General features: G+C 39.2%; 2 protein-coding genes and 1 long non-coding RNA gene across 5 annotated transcripts in view; 2 read left to right on the forward strand and 1 right to left on the reverse strand.

The window, feature by feature from the left end:
• Positions 1 to 426: 426 nt before the first annotated feature.
• Positions 427 to 18309, reverse strand: LOC141772498 (uncharacterized). Its single transcript, XR_012594906.1, has 4 exons — positions 18231 to 18309; positions 15634 to 15684; positions 14310 to 14365; positions 427 to 583 (listed from the first exon to the last, which is right to left on the reverse strand). It is a non-coding gene; the product is annotated as an uncharacterized LOC141772498 (long non-coding RNA).
• opn7d (opsin 7, group member d) lies at positions 462 to 12724 on the forward strand. 2 transcript variants are annotated; one of them, XM_074643506.1, is made up of 6 exons: positions 462 to 590; positions 8539 to 8629; positions 8735 to 8897; positions 10448 to 10575; positions 10712 to 11046; positions 11340 to 12401. In XM_074643506.1, exons 2-6 carry the CDS (start codon positions 8539 to 8541, stop codon positions 11820 to 11822), a joined length of 1200 nt encoding a protein of 399 aa, XP_074499607.1. In that variant the 5' UTR covers positions 462 to 590; the 3' UTR covers positions 11823 to 12401. The 2 variants fall into 2 exon arrangements, with proteins under 2 accessions (XP_074499607.1, XP_074499608.1); XM_074643507.1 differs by lacking the exon at positions 462 to 590 and adding an exon at positions 7465 to 7849 and having other exon boundaries at positions 11340 to 12724.
• rad21l1 (RAD21 cohesin complex component like 1) overlaps positions 18174 to 18744 on the forward strand; it is a 148757-nt gene continuing 148186 nt past the window's right edge. For both annotated transcript variants that reach the window (XR_012594905.1, XM_074643504.1), the window contains exon 1: positions 18174 to 18325. The gene's annotated coding sequence lies outside the window, so the exon portion shown is untranslated. The remainder of the gene's footprint in view (positions 18326 to 18744) is intronic.

Raw genomic sequence — 18744 nt, forward strand, 5'->3', positions numbered from 1 at the left:
GTATACATAGAGAAAAGTATGAACAAAGAAGACGAATAATCCAAAGTGTAGAAACAAATCAAAGTGTAGGGGATAAGTATAGTGGGAAAGTAGCGAGGGATAGAGGAAATGGGGTGGGGAGTGATGTTTTGAGTCATCAGTGACACTCGGAGCTTGCCAGTATTATGCTGATCCCTTTCTCCTTCTCTCTCTCTCTCTTTCCCCCTCTCTCTCTCTCTCTCTCTGACTGGCCTGCTGTCACTGTGGGCTTTATGTTCTACATCATTGGGGCTCAGTGCATCTCCACAATGATGAGGAGTGCATATTCTGTATGAGAGAGTGAGTGCGCGTCCACCTGGCTGGAGGTGTGCCATTGTGTGTGAGTGTGTGTGTGTCATTGAAGAGGAGGCGAATACCTTAACCGGACTCTTCCAGTGCTCTTCTCTCTCTCTCTCTCTCTCTCTCTCTCTCTCTCTCTCTCTCTCTCTCTGTGTGTCCGTCCCTCCTCTCTGTCTCCTTGTCGGTGTCTGGCAAAGCTCCTCTCCTCTCTGTCCTGCTCTCCACCTGGCCTCCATGAGTTTAACAGAGGACAAGCCATTCCTCCCTGGAAGGTAAGCAGCACAGCAGTCTTTTATGTTTCCAGTGAAGTACAAAGATATTAGACAATAACAAAAAATGGGATCATTGATGGTGACGCATTTGTTTCATTCATGTTTTCAATGGTTGCTAGCAGCTGACCTGACTCTCAAAAACAATTTATTTCTTTACTTGTATTTTCTCTGCAACGGTCTGGTAGTTTATTCTCACTCGCAGTGGTTGTTATCTTACAAGCCTCCCTCTGAAATGATAAACATCTGGTTGTGTTAAAAGGGTGTTTACTGACAGGTACATTCAGTCAAGGTTCAAATACTAGTGAAAACAGATTGTGCCGGCTGCAATGCTGATGAAATGAAGGCACAGACATCACAGCTAATTTGTGGGCTCTCCAGAAGGATTAGTGATAAGGTCACTGATCATCCCTCTGCAAAAAAAAAGACTGCTTTTCTTTATCTTTTAGTCAAAGTTATAGTTGTCGCTGCACTGACAGTTTTCCAGACAGCCTGTCAACTTGATCTCAGGCTGTTTACCTTTCTGGGCATGTGTGCCTGAATGCATGAGCTGCATTTTGTTATTACCTGCAGAGACTTATGTGACAATTCATAGGCTCACAACAGAGAATCAATATGTGTTGACAGTGATCGATTATGACGCCAGAGTACCGATGTCTTTCTACTGGATACAACGTGATAAAACAAAGTGAATGACCTTCAACTGAAGCTCAGAGTCAAAGACTAATAATGAAAACAGCTGTCTGAGGCAAGACAATGCTTTCCCACACTCAATCAGACTGCGGTTATGTAATATGTTTGTGTCATGAAGGAGAAGCAGTGGTGGTAAAGTGATGATGATACGACTTACTAGGGTGGCAGAATAGTATTTATTCATTTATTTTGCATTCTTTTGCCGCTGATGTCCTTCCCATGGGTATGGAGATCGGATACTCAGAAAGCCTGTTTAACGTTAGAGATACTGCATAGCATCTTAAACATGATATTCTGATTGTTTATTGAGCATCAGTGTATGAATACAAGTAATCAAATTAACCTTAAGAACATGTAAAATTACCAATGTTTGTATTGTTTACATCAGAACTTTAATGACAAATTATCTCTGTACCGATCGGATAAATAGGAGTCTCCCATCTCTGAAACGACATCAGTGCCACCACTGCCCTAGGATTAAATCCTCCTCTATCTCCCCTTCTGTATTTTACTTGCTCCCATCCCACTGGCTAAAAAAAGCAATGCAACATTTTTGTAATCCTACTCTCTACTTTAAAGTTGATATGTAAATTGTTTATTTGTAGGAAATTATCAACAAACCTATTGATTGATTGTTAAGTTCAGATCCCAATTTGCTACAAGCCAAAGCCACATGTTAAAGGTCTTATTGTTGACGATTATTCTTTTAAAAAAAAGAACACATCCACAGAGCTTTTAGAAAGGTGCTGAATAAAAGTATAATTTTTCCTGAAAACATTTTATGATTGTGAATTTAAACAATTTCGACGGGTCCAAAATAAATGTTTTGTTTATTTCTGTGGAAGATATCAGACGTTCAGTTCCCACTTCTAACAAGGTTTGTGAGCCAATAGTATAACGCCGTCGGTATCATGTGGTATCTCTAGGTCGTCAGCAATCAAGTTGCCAGTTAGTGTGGAAAAAAACGGATAAATGGCTGAGTTTGACACTGGTGTCTCCATCAGGCGTGGAAGTGGATATTTACCATGGCAACAAGTGAAAACTGACGTTAGCACATATTAGCCATCTTAGCTGAATTGTCCGAATAACAATAACCCACAGGACTACAACCGGAATATTTATACAAAACCAACAACAATTACCAGCAGTTCTTACAATCTTAACCAATGGGTTATATTGTCAAAACGGGAAAAAAAACATTTCTACATTTCTACATTCAACAACATCTAGCGGCTAAATGTTTTCAATAGCACCTTTAAAGAATATTGTGCAAGAAAAGCAAAAAGCAAAAGTGCGAGTGTACGGTTAGCGGTCTCGAATAGTTCAGGTGTTAATGACCTATTTGACATTTATATCACGTGATCATACTCTACAGTGATTACATAAGATGTGTCACAGCATGTCCTGCAATGTTTGAAAGAGTTGCCTCCAACCACTCTTTGTCATGCTGCTAAACCACGGTGTAAATATTGTACTGTGATGGCATTCACTTGTCAATGTCAGTCACTCTCAGATGAGGAGGCTGTTACAGTCCTCTTCAATCAAACAAAAGGTCACACAGGGCCCTCAAGGGATGTGTCACACAGCACACTGTGTGTCATATATGTTGATTTTAAATATTGTACTATGCAGTGAATCACAAGTTTAATAAAATGATACAAATAGTCTGCACACAAAAATGGTGACAGCAATGAAGAGTCGATTAGCCGATCAAAAACTAATTTGTTAATCTTTTTATTCAAGCAAAAATGCCCCCCGTTTTCCGCTACAAATAAAGTCAAGATTTGCCATTTGTGATAGTTAGTAAATGAAATGTGTTTGACTTATGGTTGGACAAAACAAGCAATCGGAGGACATCACTTTGGGCTCAGGCCAGGGAACTTTTGATGAGAATGTCTCACTATTTTCGGACATTTTGGAGACTAAATGATTAACAGAGAAAATAATCTGCAGATTAATCAATAATGGAAATCATTTCAGTTAGTAATAATTAGTTGCAGCCCTTATGTGGACTTTTGTATCTAACTCTGCTATAAAACAAGCTTTACACTGTTTTTTTAATTTCTAGAAGACTTAGCCAAAAAAGCTAACCTGACAGATTGTTTGTTTCACAGAACCATCGGAGAAGACGTCATTGGATTTTTCTGTGAACTGGTGTCATTGTGACCGTTGTAGCCGGTTATAGCGGGCTGACACTCTTGTCACAGCGTAGGAAAGCAAATTGCTATCGCCAGATGAGTGACAACTTTGTTCGGCTCATTTTCTGTAACCAGTGTAGCATCAAAGCATGGCGGAATTAGCAAGCTAGCTAACTAGCTAACTAGCTAACTAGCGGACAGCTGGCTAGTTAGCTAGCTTGCTAATTCCACCATGCTTTAATGCTACACTGGTTACAGAAAAGAAAATGAGCCAAACAGCCGGCTAGCGGCCGGCGGGCTAGCAGCAGCGGGCTAATGGTTCCTCCACCTCAGCCCCCGCCGCTTTAGAGAAGGACAAGCTACCTAGCTAACTAGCCAGCCATCACACATGGGAGAAGTTGGCCTTTCTGCCAGAAATCTCTTTAGGTTTAGGAAAAGATTATAATTTGGATTAAAATAAACTCTTTCTGGAAGAAAGCCCTGAAGGCAAACTTCTCCTGTGTGCCCAGCGATCTGTCTCCGGGAACTGTGTCCGCTCTTTCCCCAGCCCCACTGACGTTAGCTGTCATCATAACAACTAATAATTATAGCCATTTTCTTTTGTACTAGTCAAATGACCGCAGAAAACAGTACAATGTCCGTTTTAATCCTATTCTATTTGTATGGCTCCAGACTAACTTTTCTCACCTCTGTGCGAGAACCGTCACAGATAATTATTTCAACTGTACCGAAGCCAGTGTAAACCTTCATCGTGCAAGGTAACAAAAAAGCTGCATGTTGCAAACAAACAGAGCTAAGTATAATAAGCAAACAATATTAAAGATAATTGCAACAACACAATGTTGTACGTACACAAAAAATTGTAGCTGGATTAATCTGACTTTGCCAACATGCTTTTAACATACAAGAGTATAAATAATACAAATGAGTCCAATATTGTCTTGAAATCCACCAATGAAAACAGTGTAAATGCCAAAGGGTCATGACAGGTCAATCCACCCAAGCATACAAGATACAACGTGACACTTTACACTCAGAAACATACAAATACTTCATGATTCAAATGTCAAAAGGCACAAACAGTAAGAGCTGGGTGTGAATGCAACATCACAATTATGATGCTAAGATAAAATCATCAGTACCAAAGCCATCGTTTTATTATGTAAATGGTGGGCTGAAGGAAAGGTCAGATTTAGAAACAGGTCAAAGATTGAGCCATCCCACCGGCTGCCAATCTCTGTAAACCATGCAGACACTCTGACATTGTGATTGTCACTGCTCATGAGCTCATGCATGTGGACATCCTGACATGCCTGTCAGCCGTTAAATGGCTGCTTATCTCCTCTGACCGCAGCCACTTAAATGTTATGAGTGACAGCCCTAGTTTCAGTGGCATCACATGATTCTCACAATTTTGATGACATGCTGCAGGGGAAATTTAGAGATTACTTGTCACGCTGACAACAGCAGTAAACTGCAGATAAATCAATTGAAATTTCTTCCTCAGTAAATTACACAGTCAAAATGTCTTCATAAAACTTGGGCAGACGGGTCAGGGCAGGATGAGGTGCAACGGAAATAATGCGGTTTATAAACCAGGTCAGCAAGCCATATATGGTTTACCCTCTACATCATCATCTGGAGGACAACGTCCCTGTCCCTGTCTCTGTCTCAAAGGCGTCCAATTAATCACAGCTGAACAGAAGAGTTATGCAGCCAGGCTCAGAGACATGATAACCGTAGTGTCACAGTTCAGCCAGTCTCAAAATACTAATCTGTCACAGCGGACCAAAGACACAGTTCAGCTGGTTAAGCTCTCCCCGGCTCTCCCTGTCTACCTCCTCCCTCTCACTTTCACACTCCCATGGCTAAGGGTCGTCTTGGTTTTGCTTCTCTGGTTACATAAACAGATACAGAGAATGAGTTCAGTTCCAGAGATATATGCGATAGTATCGTCACATATACTGTGTCTGTCCAGGCGTTATATTTGTTAAATTAAACAATACTGATTCAACTCAACAGTGTTTTCTAGATGATACAGTATGGGATGGTTTTAAAAGAAAAAAAATCAAGGTAAATACTGCTCTCTCAGGCACGGTGGAGGCGCTGGAGCTTAAAGACGAGCGCACTTGAGAGCGAAGCATCGGCACACTCAGATCTGTGCAGAAGTTGCTTTGATTAATGCAAGCTTTAAATCCTCCAGGCGTGACAGTTTCTGCCCGAGAGCTTGTATGAGATAAAACATCTTGTGCACAGATCTGAGCGTGCAGATGTTTCATTCTGAAGCCTACTTGAACAGGATGGTTATCATTCAGGAAACATGCACCCGCAGATTGTCTTCTGAAATTGTATTGTCTGTTGTGAGAGAAAAAAAACAGGGCTGATAAGGAGGCCATTGCTGTGTTGTTGAGTCCAATCAATTGTTACTGACATTGATATTTAAAAGGTCCAGTGTGTAGGGTTTAGGGGGATCTCTTATCAGAAATAGAATATAATATCCATAACTATGTTTTCTAGGGCTGTCGAAGTTAACGCGATAACACATTAAAGCTTCAGTAGGCAGTATATTTTTGGCATCATTGGGCAAAAATTCCATAATAACCTTTCAGCATATTGTAATTCAAGTGTTCTGAGAGATAACTACACTTCTTCACCTCCTCATGACTCTGTTTTCAGGATTTAGAAAATCTAGCCCGTGACGGGAGACTTTGACCAATCACAGGTCATTTCATTGAGAGAGCGTTCCTATTGGCTGTGCTCCGGTCATGTGACCGGAACTTAGCGTTCCTTCACCAGATTTCACAATGGCGGTGGCGTCATTAAGTCTCTCATTTTACAGCCTAACCGTGCACTACAAGATGATTCTGAAAACATTTGAGGCGAGAAATAGGGATTAACTTAACATAACATTGATTCATATTTGATCAGCGCTGCCTAGTTTGACCGTTTGGTCGGAGTTCGCGAGTGATTGACAGCCGGCTCTCATAGACAGCAGCTGGACAGCAGACATCAGATCAGCTCTGACTGGTTGTTTTCCTCCAGTATGTGAATTTTTAAACGCATTAATGCAACTTGCAATTTTTAGGCTTTAGTGGTTTCATTTTAGAGCTAGACTGAAGATACTGGCACCATACGAAACTAGCAAATCTACGGAATCCTTTAGTACCAACCATGTCATACTAGCTCGTTGTGAAGGAGGTTAAATAACGCTCCAAACGTACGCTAAATTTTGGCGAGGAAAAATGGGCATGGTCATTTTCAAAGGGGTCCCTTGACCTCTGACATCAAGATATGTGAATGTAAATGGGTATGTATCTATGGGTACCCACGAGTCTCCCCTTTACAGACATGCCCACTTTATGATAATCACATGAGGCTTGAGTTTGCCATGTTATGATTTGAGCATATTTTTTATGCTAAATGCAGTACCCTGTGAGGGTTTCTGGACAATATTTGTCATTGTTTTGTGTTGTTGATTGATTTCCAATAATAAATATATACATATATTTGCATAAAACAATCATATTTTCCCACTCCCATGTTGATAAGAGTATTAAATAATTGAAAATGTACCTTTACGGTACATTTTGAACCGATAAAAAATGTGGGATTAATTTGCGATTAATTGCAATTAATAACTATAGACAATCATCATAATTAACTAATTCAATCGACTGACAGCCCTATCAAGAATAGAAAATATGCTATTGCTATGAACTCAGTTGCCAGTTTATTAGATACAGCCAGCCAAAACCAATACAGTCTAGTAATGTTCAGTTTTTTTGTGTTGATTTAACTGTATGTCATTTAGGAGGCTGCAGCTTGTGGTGCTGTTGAATTCTATAACGTTATACTGACAGGTGTTTCTATTATTTTGTCCGTCCCATTTTTTATTAATGAGGGTAGACTAAATAACAAAAGCATCTCTCTGTATAATGCAATCCAGTGCAACAGCACCACCAAAATGATAATAAATTATTATTATATCATATTGCAGACTGCTGTATTAGACTGCATTAGATTTAGCTAGGTGTACCTAATAAACTGGTAACTGACTGTACTGATAGTAAATCTGTTTTATTGATAACATAATGCTTTAATTTGCTGACATCATAGTGGAGTTGTTGGATTCGAGTATCACTAAAACTGGTTACAACTACTCACTCTGCTGAGTCTCCTCCACTCAGACTGACTGGACGTTTCGTCATTGACTGGTGTGCTGACTTGCATAATAATGAAGCCTCAGTCTTTATCCTGTGTGATTGCCTAAGTCCTTGAGAGTCAATGTTGCCTCTGCATCATCTCTGATAGCACTCCACATTCATCCCTGCACGGTCCTTTCCTCCCAGATTCCCATTTTATTTTTCATTCTTCTATCGAGCAAAGTGACGTACTGAATAGCAATCATCATCCTGTTTGCAGGTAGCACGGGTAAGAAGATACTGATTGCCTCGATCACGTCTGTCTGGCTCATAACAAAGAGCACCAGTGCTTCTGACATGCTTCAACTGATGCCGAGAGGACACTATTAAGATTCTTCTTACAATCTTTTAGGTTAATTTATGAGCTCCCGGAAATTCTTGAGCACCTGTCGGCTCTCGGGGGAGAATGAACACCTCTTAACTCTGATCATTATGTTTCTATTCTATCACTTCTATCGCTGTGTTGTATTGTATTTGCGGGTGTGCTTGCTGGCATCATGTGTAAACATATGAAGGCTGGAGACAATATCGCAATCTCTTTTTTCCATCAAATTTGAGTGCATGTCATCTTAATCGTTTTGTTTCAAGCTCTAAATCTCTCATCTCATTCCCCTGTTGTAAATCCTGAAAGGCACAGTCTTTCTAATTCTTTCCATCTGTCCATCTGCTTTGTATATTTCTATTTAATACGAATTGTCCTCCTCTTTTGGACGGGATTATTTTCTAATAAAAGAAGCTTTTCCATCCATTTCTACAGCTGTAGGCGCTGTGCAACAAGGACAGTAAGAAAGCACAGCTTGCACTGCAGACGACAGACAGCTCCCTTGAGTGTTTTCAGTCAAGCCTACAACATCAGAGGAGAAAATTCTTCATTTTTATTGTTTTATTTACTATTAACTTGTGTGTGCTACATTTTAGATGGGAAATGCTTCAGACACATCTGCTGTGTTTGCCTCCACCATCTCCAAGGAGCACGACATCCTCATGGGCTCACTCTACAGCGTCTTTTGTAAGTCCACACAACAAGCAAATATCTACCGAGTTGATCTGTCGCAAATCCCTACAGGTGCATCTCCAGCCCACCTCAATCAATCTCTCTCTTTTTATTTAACAGGTATACTGTCCCTCATGGGCAACTGCATTCTGCTACTTGTTGCATATCACAAGCGGTCGACCTTGAAGCCAGCTGAGTTCTTCATCATTAATCTCTCCATCAGTGACCTTGGGATGACACTCTCTTTATTCCCACTGGCAATACCGTCATCTTTTACACACAGGTATCTCACATTCCTTCTCTTGTCTTTCTACTTTCTTTTCTCTCATTTCGAGAAACGTCAAATTAATTTCTCAGTTAACAATTAATTGACAGTAATTGGCAACTATTTTGATAACAAATTCATAATTTGCAGCATTTTTTCTAGCAAAGATGCTGGTTAGTCTCTCAATTGTGCAAATGTTCGACTTTTCTGTTTCATATCATTGTAAACTGAATATATTTGGGTTTTGGACTGCTGGTGAGACAAAACATACCATTGGAAGAGGACATTAAGACATTTTTCACTGCTTCCTGATATTGTAAAGACCATAGACTGTGTATATAGATGGACGACGCGTCTCTATTATCTCTAATTATACAAAAGTAAAGCCAAAATATTTCAGCAACAGGAGCGACCTGCCATCTTGAGATTTTGAATGCGGGGGGGTGGGGGGGGGGGTGTTACACCATTACACATAATCCAGTGAGGAGTTCCAATATGCCCTTAGTGTATCCCATAATCCCTCTGGGCCCCGATCAAGATGCCTTAATGTGGCGGCAGCTCTTTCCATTCCTATTAAATCTATAAACTCTTCAAACCAACTGCTCAAGCTAAAGCAGGTTGAAGCTCTTACTTTCCAGTTCATAACAACTTTCTGTTGAGCAGCAAGAAAACCCAGTGTTACAAATCTCATTTTCCTTACTGATAACCCCTCTATTTTGTCTCCTAGTATACACAGTATAGGTAGGACATTAAGGAACATCAACCTGGAGGATCTCTGTGAGGGCATTCCCACAGCCGGTGCATCAGGGTGCCTCTTTCACAGCAGCCATGCCAGCATTTGTTTGAGACTGTAAAATTAATTTTATTACATTTTATAGTACTTTATAGGCCCATGTTCCATCCGCTAACATGGAAAGGGCGGGATTTATGACTTATACGGCAGCCATCCACCAGGAGGCAATCAAGATGTTTTGGCTTCATTTTCGGGGAGCTGTCATGCCATCAATCTTTTACAGTATATAGTATAGAGACCAAACAATGAATCGATCAATCATGAAAATAATCAGCAGATGAATTGACGATGAACATGATTGTTGGTTGCAGCTAGGGATGCACCGGTACTGATACTGGATCGGATATCAGGCCGATACTGACTCATATAGCTGGATCAGGTATTGGTGACATTAGGGCCGATATATTCAATTCAATTCTGTTTATATACTATATACAGTACATTATAGACTGGAAATTGAATTGCTCTTTAAGTTTTGATAAATTTGTTGCTGCATTAAAAAGATATCCACTTGAATTGTAATTCCTTTTAATTTTGAAGATTCTTTTACCATGTTGCTGGTGTTAAAAGTTAGGAAAGCAATGTTGAAGTCAAGCCTGATGTTGCCTTACACATAAAAGAATGATCTCAGTCACTTCCACACAGTGAGGCATGCGGCTTATTAATTAAACACTGGTATCGGATCGATACTCGGTATCAGCTGATACCCATGCATCCCTAGTTGCAGCCCTAGTCTCCATCATATTTCTCTTTTTCTCCTTGTCTGTGTATACAGGTGGCTGTTTGGAGAAATCACCTGTCAGCTCTATGCTATGTGTGGAGTATTGTTTGGTTTATGCAGCTTGACCAACCTCACAGCCCTCTCCTTAGTGTGCTGCCTTAAAGTCAGCTTCCCCAACCATGGTGAGGGGATAATAAACTAAACTAATGTTGCCAACATTACAGATTTTAACACAAAGCTGCAAAGCAGGACATTTGAGAGGGTAGAAAATTGCCACAATAACTTCAAATAATTTTTTTGTATCTCCTGTCTGATCAGGTAACAAGTTCTCCTCGTCACACGCCCGCCTCCTGGTCGTTGGAGTTTGGTGTTACGCGTCCGTGTTTGCTGTGGGGCCCTTGGTACAGTGGGGGCGTTACAGTCCTGAACCTTACGGCACAGCCTGCTGCATTGACTGGCATGCACCCAACCACGAGCTTTCAGCTTTGTCCTACATTGTTTGCCTTTTCCTCTTTTGCTATGCACTGCCCTGCACCATCATCTTCCTCTCCTACACTTTCATTCTGCTGACGGTGCGGGGGTCGCGGCAGGCCGTCCAGCAGCATGTGTCACCACAGACCAAGACCACCAATGCACACGCTCTCATTGTCAAGGTCAGAGGATATGAGTGTGTGTCGCTTCAGTATGACTGAATTCGTTTTGACAGGATTTTAGCAGGATATGAGACGGTAAATTATTCAGCGGTTATAAAAATGCTTTGCTGATTACCTGCTTTATCTTTGTAGAATCTTCCCAGGCAAATGAAGCTATCTGTGTGTGTGTGTGTGTGTGTGTGTGTGTGTAATCATAAATAATAGGATCGTTATCACTGGGATGAAGCTAAATAAATCCTGTTTTTGCGGTGTGTAACCATGTACGAGCGTCTGCATGTGTTTCTTCTCCATAGCTGTCAGTAGCAGTATGTATAGGCTTCCTGGGTGCCTGGACTCCATATGCTGTCGTGGCCATGTGGGCTGCTTTCGGAGACGCCACACAGGTTCCTCCCGACCTGTTTGCCCTCGCCGCCGTGTTTGCCAAGTCTTCCACTATCTACAACCCTATCGTCTACCTGCTGTGTAAGCCCAACTTTCGTGAGTGTCTCTACAGAGACACCTCTATCTTAAGGCAGAGGATCTACAGGGGGAGTCCGCAGTCAGAACCGAAAGAACGTTTCGGATCGACCTCGCAGCGCAACAAGGACATGAGCATCTCCACACCCTTCTCAAATGGACAGCAGGAGAGCTACGGGACGTGTCTGCACTGCACGGAGAACGCAGTGCCGTGTCATGTGACGACACCCAAAAGGACTGCCTGCATCCTGACAGGATCCACTTACACAGAGGTGACAGTTAGCCAGCGCTCTGCAGAACCACAGGCTGATTTCCTTTAGTGGTACAACCGCCTTCTTTCATGATGCAAACTAGACAGAGCAGGTGCTCAGAAAGACAAAGGGACTACTGGGCAAGGACAGATTAAAAAAAAAAATCACCTCAGACGATTTTCCACAGAAATGATGAGTGTAATGTCTCGATGCCTACGTCTGTGTCAGCTTGTTTTGTTTCATTTTAATGTGTTTAAATTATTTCTTTATGTTTTTGATTAGCATAAATTGACAGAGGTGCATACACGGAAGTGTCTATAATCTCTAGATTATAGATGCTCATTTTTGTCTTCTACTTCCTATTTTCTATATTTATGTGTATTTACTGTAAAAATGAAGCCATCGATTCAAATAAATTAATCTTTGGATTTTAATCAGCTATAATGACAACCACGTCTGATCCTGCACATATGCATCAAAAGACTGATAATTCGTGTTCCCCTAAAAACAGAACGTAAACAGCATTTTGCTATATTTAATTCTGCTCTCCCTTTTTAATGTGGTACTGTCCTGTGTGGCTTCATGTGTGCATATAAAGAAAAGCAAACTGTATGTGTTGATATCATTATTAAAAGCAAATTCTTGTGCAGCTTTATTTACTAAAGAAATAAAAACATTGAATCATCGCTGTGGTCCGATTTTTCTGGAGAAACAGGAATTTGCATCGTTTCCCAGAGAACCGAGGCTCAGATTGTTTGAAATCCTTTCATTTAATCTTTTCAGATTAAGGAAAATGGGTAAATACAATTATTGCATAACATATTATAGCACAGGAGTAATTAAAGTAAGGCAACTTTTGAAGGACATCTTTGATTTCTAACCCTTTTTCTGATCTACAAAAAACCTACGTGTCTAGACTTTTTTCACTCATATAAATTATCTGTAAGCAAAGTGTTGCTTTGAAAACATTACCATCAATCATTACCTTGAGGGCACGCCAGGTTCACATTCACTGCCAATCTCATTTTCTTTAGAGGAGTGTATTGACATTATTGGCAGCACCTTGTTGTTCAGACCTTGGTGTGGTCTCTGTTTAAAATTCCTGGTTGGTGTGTATCACTTTTTAGACAAACCCTTTAATGCAATGCAACTGAAAGACGACACAACCAAATATGCATATGTACTGCATGCCCTCAAACACGCTCTATATTTTAGGAAAAAGTCAATGTTTCAAAAATCAACAAAAAAACGAGACAACAGTATATTTCATATTACTTCACTTTGAGTAATTAGCTTAAATAGCTATCCATCCATCCAATTATTTGTCTACATTAACGGACAGAGCTGTTTGTTAGAGGTACAACACTGTCATTCATTAAAAGAAAAATCATCTTAACAATTAATGAGATGTTTAACCTGGTAGATTGGACAGGATTAATCTATGAAGGCACTCTCTTAGGGAGTTGAAAGACTACTCATTTAATGGACTGAAATACTTCCATTTTGTTGCAGCTTTATAATATCTTTGTTTGCCCATGAGACTGCATTTTCGGGGGAGTATTTTTGAGCACACGGACCAAAATCATCATGACAGCAAATCCAGAGCTGGGAGGGGTTGTCAACCGTTTGAAGATAATATACATGTGCATCCATATAAGAAAGAGAGTTGAAATCTTAGAAATACAAATTAGAAATGTGTACATCTACAGTATATAGAGTATCTGCTGAAGAGATCTATTTATATAGGAGCCGAACAGAACTGGAATACAGTTGAAACGTAAACTCCCATGCCAGCAGGGAGTCAGAGCAAATATGCATGAAGTATCGACTTAGATGCAAAGCATTTTATTTACCCCAGTGTAAAAAAAAAAGAAAGTCTGGAGGATATGTTTATTCACTCGCAACCAATAGAGGCAAGTGTAGCCAGAGGAGGAATTAAAAGAAAAGGAAGTGATATGGCACATAACATTTAGAGAAACTGGCAGATTAATGCTACATGGGCACATACACAATAGCTGGGTATTTTCAAAACCCATAAATTTAAGACAATGATTTCCATAGCCCAGTTTTAAACTGTGACTATTATGAGTGAGATTATTCATATTGGACTGTGTGAGCATTTTCTCCAGAGACAGATGGAAACTTAAAAGTTAAAACACTATTATAAATATTATCCAATCTACTGTTTAGCCATCACAGATGGAGTGAGAGTTTACCAAGCACAGCACCCAAATATACAAAAGCTTCAATTAAGAGTCACTTAAAAGATAATGACTGTGGAGTTTGCAGAGTTAGAGATCCAACACGGCACATCTTTATCCATTAGGCTATCTCAATCTCACTCTCTCTCTTGAAATTCAGACCATGACCCGCCATACCAGCTGTTCTTGAGCAGCCACATTACCCTGGGCACACAGTTAACAACACAAAACAATAAATCTATCTTGGCATGTTAATAATCCTTGGCCTGACATCACTGTCTGACTCGAAGAAAGAAAGAAAGAAAGAAAGAAAGAAAGAAAGAAAGAAAGAAAGAAAGAGGCTTCTTCATCCTACCTCTCTGCTGAGAAGTCCACAGTCACACTTGACAGGTTCATCTTGACTTCACCCTCCTGCATTAATCAGAATGTAGCTAGTTATGATGACGCACTGAAATAAATAATCAAACAAATAATAAACTAATCTGTTTAATGGGCTCAACTTATAAAACCGCCATACCAGTGGTTTTGTATATTGCATGTACTTGGAGTTCCAATAATGTAGAGCTTAAATAATTAGACAAGTTGATCAACAAAAAAATAACCAGCAACTTTTATGATAAAGGATTGTTTATGGCATTTTTTGCCAAACATTTACCTTGTTTCCTATTCTCAATTGCGATGACAAAAAAATCCCTTTAAAAAGGTATCAGCTTGGACTGGTGATGGTCATTTTTCACTATTTTCGGACATTTTAAAGACCGAACAATTAATCAATAAATCAAGAAAATAATCACCCAATTCATCAATAATGAAAATAATATTTGGTTGCAGTCCTACAATAATGATATAACAATATTTTGGAAGCAGATCAAGAAGTTCAAATCCACTGGTATTGTGCCTTAAATGACTAAAATCCAATGTATATGAACAGTCTGGTAGTGTTTGTTTCCTATAGTACAAACTGTATAAAACGTTTTTTAAACTTTAGCACTGTTGCCTCACAGCATGAGGGTCGTAGGTTCAAACCCGGCTTGGGACCCTTCTGTGTGGAGTTTGCATGTTCTCTCCATGTTAGCGTGGGTTTTCTCCCACAGTCCAAAGACATGCAGGTTAATTGTTGACTCTAAATTGCCTGTAGGTGTGTATGTGAGCGTGAATGGTTGACTGTGTCAGCCCTGTGATAGACTGACGACCTGTCCAGGGTGAACCCCGCCTTCGCCCAATGTCAGCTGTCCCCCCACCTTCCCCCGACCCTGAACAGGATAACAGGATAAGCGGGATGGATGGATGTAGGGATAGATTAGAGATACATACATGAGATTTGACCTCTGCATAACCCATCCTAAGGAGCAGTGAGCTGCTGTAAAGCGCCCGGGTAGCAACTTTGGGTTCAGTGTCTCACTCAAGGACGTGCTGACATTAATTAAGGTCATTAATCAATATTGAAAACAACTTAGTTGCAGCCCTGTAATATGGGATGACAGAAACAAGTCTCTGACACAGTCAACAAGATTAAACATTATAACTTTTATTAACGCCTTTTGTATTGTGTTGTATTATGTACAGGTTTTCACTGTGTCATCATTACTGAGCTTCTGCTATAGCAACAGTGTGATAAGAGGTGACACTTAGATTCATACTCTAATTGTGAAAGCAAGGCATAGGTTGTTTCTTCCTACCGTTACTGGGTCTCCATGTTTAGGTGGTCGTGCTGTATCCAATGCTGCCTTCTAGTGCACACAAATGGTAAAACACGAGGAACAAGCCTCTACACAGTAACAGTTCACCTACACACTTATGTTGCCTGATTAGAGGTTTTTTCATGACTGTGTGGGTGATGTGTACAGACTGTGCTTGATTGACACTAGTTGTTAGTTTTGTTGTCGTTGCACCTGTTGGGGCATGACATCTTACACCTTTATCATTATTATTATTATTATTAATACAAGTAATTCAGGCTGCAACTAATGATTATTTTTATAAGCAATTAATTTACCAATTAGTTTCTCAATTTACTAATTAATAGTTTTTTTCAATAAAATGGTCCTTATAATTTCACAGAGAAAAAATGTACATATTAAAATTCCTTGTATTATCCGTCCTGCAGTCCAAAGCACAAATATTCAGTTTTACTATCATATATGACAAAAAAAGCACCAAATCCTCACATTGGAGGAGATGCTAACAGTAACTGTTGTAAGTGCATTTTTGCTGGAAAAATGACTGAAAGTATTAAACAATTATCAAAATAGTTGCTGGCTCATTTTCCATTAATCAACTAATCCTTTTCAGCTCAGCCACCCTCTCTCTGTAGATCTAAACAGACAGGACAATTGAAAACACCTGTGTTTTGAAGTGACAGCCCATAAATAACTGCCCTGTCCTTCTCCACTTCATTATTCAATAAAACAAAAATGGCATTAAAACTAATTTTTGGAACTATAGTTTTATACAAACATATCCTGGCTTACATGTATTTATTATTGACTGCACAAGTGTGGATTTAAACTTCTGAAAAACAAATGTGTGTAATTCAGCCATCGTTAATTTCCTTAAATAGCTACACCTGTGCTTTTCTGTCAGTGTATCTTTTGGTCATTCAATTTTCCTTTCACAAACAAAACAAAAAATAAAGTGGTTATTTGATTTTCGTTTTAAAAAACAAAAATTGAAATTGAAATACAAGGCTATTTTCTTTATCAGGGTCAAAAAGGGATGAACTAAACTTAAAAAACGGGTTGATTTTCATTTTTTATTTCTATAAACAAAAAATAAAATCACTAGAAGACAGAATATGAAAAAACGCCCGTTCTTTTCATATTCTGCGACCGGAAGTTGCCATTTACAAAGTAAGAGCGCGTATGAGGACGGTGCTGTTTTTGAGAGGGGGAAAAGACATGACTGCAGTTTTTCTGCAGTCATGTCTTTTTCTCTGAGACACACTATTTTACTGAAGACAATGGAGTAGAAGCGCTGCTGGGTCTCTGTGGTAATCACATACAGGTGCCCTTTGGATCCTTCAGGTCTATTGGGCTCATTCAGTCCTGTGAAGGGCTCATTGCACGGGTGGAAAAAAGTACAAAATCAAGTCTCCCTCAAAAATAATCCAAGGCACACTGTAGTGTTTGAACAGAATTAAAATGCCTTTATTTTACATGGCAATAACTGTTTAAAATGGTAATTTTAAACAAATTAAAATGCCTTTATTTTACATGGCAATAATTGTTTAAAATGGTCATTTTAAACAGTTATTGCCATGTAAAATAAAGGCATTTTAATTTGTTTAAAATGGTCCTTTTAAACAGTTATTGCCATGTAAAATAAAGGCATTTTAATTTGTTTAAAATGGTCCTTTTAAACAGTTATTTGCATGTAAAATAATGGCATTTTAATTTGTTTAAAATGGTCATTTTAAACAGTTATTTGCATGTAAAAAAAGGCATTTTAATTTGTTTAAAATGGTCATTTTAAACAGTTATTTGCCATGTAAAATAACGGCATTTTAATTTGTTTAAAATGGTTATTTTAAACAGTTATTTGCATGTAAAAAAAGGCATTTTAATTTGTTTAAAATGGTCATTTTAAACAGTTATTTGCATGTAAAAAAAGGCATTTTAATTTGTTTAAAATGGTCATTTTAAACAGTTATTTGCATGTAAAAAAAGGCATTTTAATTTGTTTAAAATGGTCCTTTTAAACAGTTATTGCCATGTAAAATAACGGCATTTTAATTTGTTTAAAATGGTTATTTTAAACAGTTATTTGCATGTAAAATAAAGGCATTTTAATTTGTTTAAAATGGTCCTTTTAAACAGTTAATTGCATGTAAAATAAAGGCATTTTAATTTGTTTAAAATGGTCCTTTTAAACTGTTTTTGCCATGTAAAATAAAGGCATTTTAATTTTGTTCAAACACTACAGTGTGCCTTGGATTATTTTTGAGGGAGACTTGCATGTTGTACTGTTTTCCACCCATGCAATGAGCCCTTCACAGGACTGAATGGACACACTACTTTACTGTTTCATAGGTCCTGATCGTGTCCATCAGCTTCAGTTACTCAGCAGCACCGTACTCTTTCTAACTCGGTTACTAACTGACCTAGCTGAGTAGCTAACTAACCGCCATTACCACTATTATTACCGCTTACTGAGCCAAGGTCAACTACTAACCGAGTTGTCGCAACAATGGACACATTTATAAATACTTATTTTATATTATCTCACGTCTCTTTCTGGTGTGGATAACACAGTAACTATGGTAACTATGGTAACTTACCTAGCGTTAGCTGACACCTGTCGCTCCATCCCGGGGGCCGGAAGTCGCTGCCCGTCCTCGCGGTAACGTCATAACGCGCCAATTTCACAGTTCAGGTAGGCTATGATGCTAATGTTGAGCTAGCTCGCTAAATGTGTATAATTAATTAAATTAGCAATTTCACGTTCACACCTAAATTATTAACTGCATTAACATATATCCCGCCATTATGTGAATATCTGAAAAACTAGTCTGCTGTCGCGGTTTAGCTGGCGAGCTTAGTGATGTTAGCGAGCTAGCTCCTAGCAGCTAACTCAGCTAACGCTAGCTGACTCTGGCTCTAGAAGTTCAAGCTCAGTTGTCTTGTAGTAACATTAGTCAAGTCAAATTCATTTCTATTGCACATTTAAAACAACATGAGCTGAACAAAGTGCTTTACAGACAGTGCAGAATAAAAACAGGTTCAACAGAGCAGACAACCAAATCACACACATCCACAGACAGACCAATGTAAAAGCCATGAGTAAAAGACTGT

The sequence above is a fragment of the Sebastes fasciatus genome, chromosome 8, assembly GCF_043250625.1.
Source record: "Sebastes fasciatus isolate fSebFas1 chromosome 8, fSebFas1.pri, whole genome shotgun sequence".
NCBI lineage: Eukaryota > Metazoa > Chordata > Actinopteri > Perciformes > Sebastidae > Sebastes > Sebastes fasciatus.

What these genes read in the sequence shown, in the direction of transcription:
- opn7d (XM_074643506.1), top strand. Translation starts at nt 8,539, where the DNA reads ATGGGAAATGCTTCAGACACATCTGCTGTGTTTGCCTCCACCATCTCC. An exon ending in CTCACTCTACAGCGTCTTTT is followed by an intron (nt 8,630 to 8,734) that starts GTAAGTCCACAC and finishes TTTATTTAACAG; the next exon opens with GTATACTGTCCCTCATGGGC. An exon ending in AGTCAGCTTCCCCAACCATG is followed by an intron (nt 10,576 to 10,711) that starts GTGAGGGGATAA and finishes CTGTCTGATCAG; the next exon opens with GTAACAAGTTCTCCTCGTCA.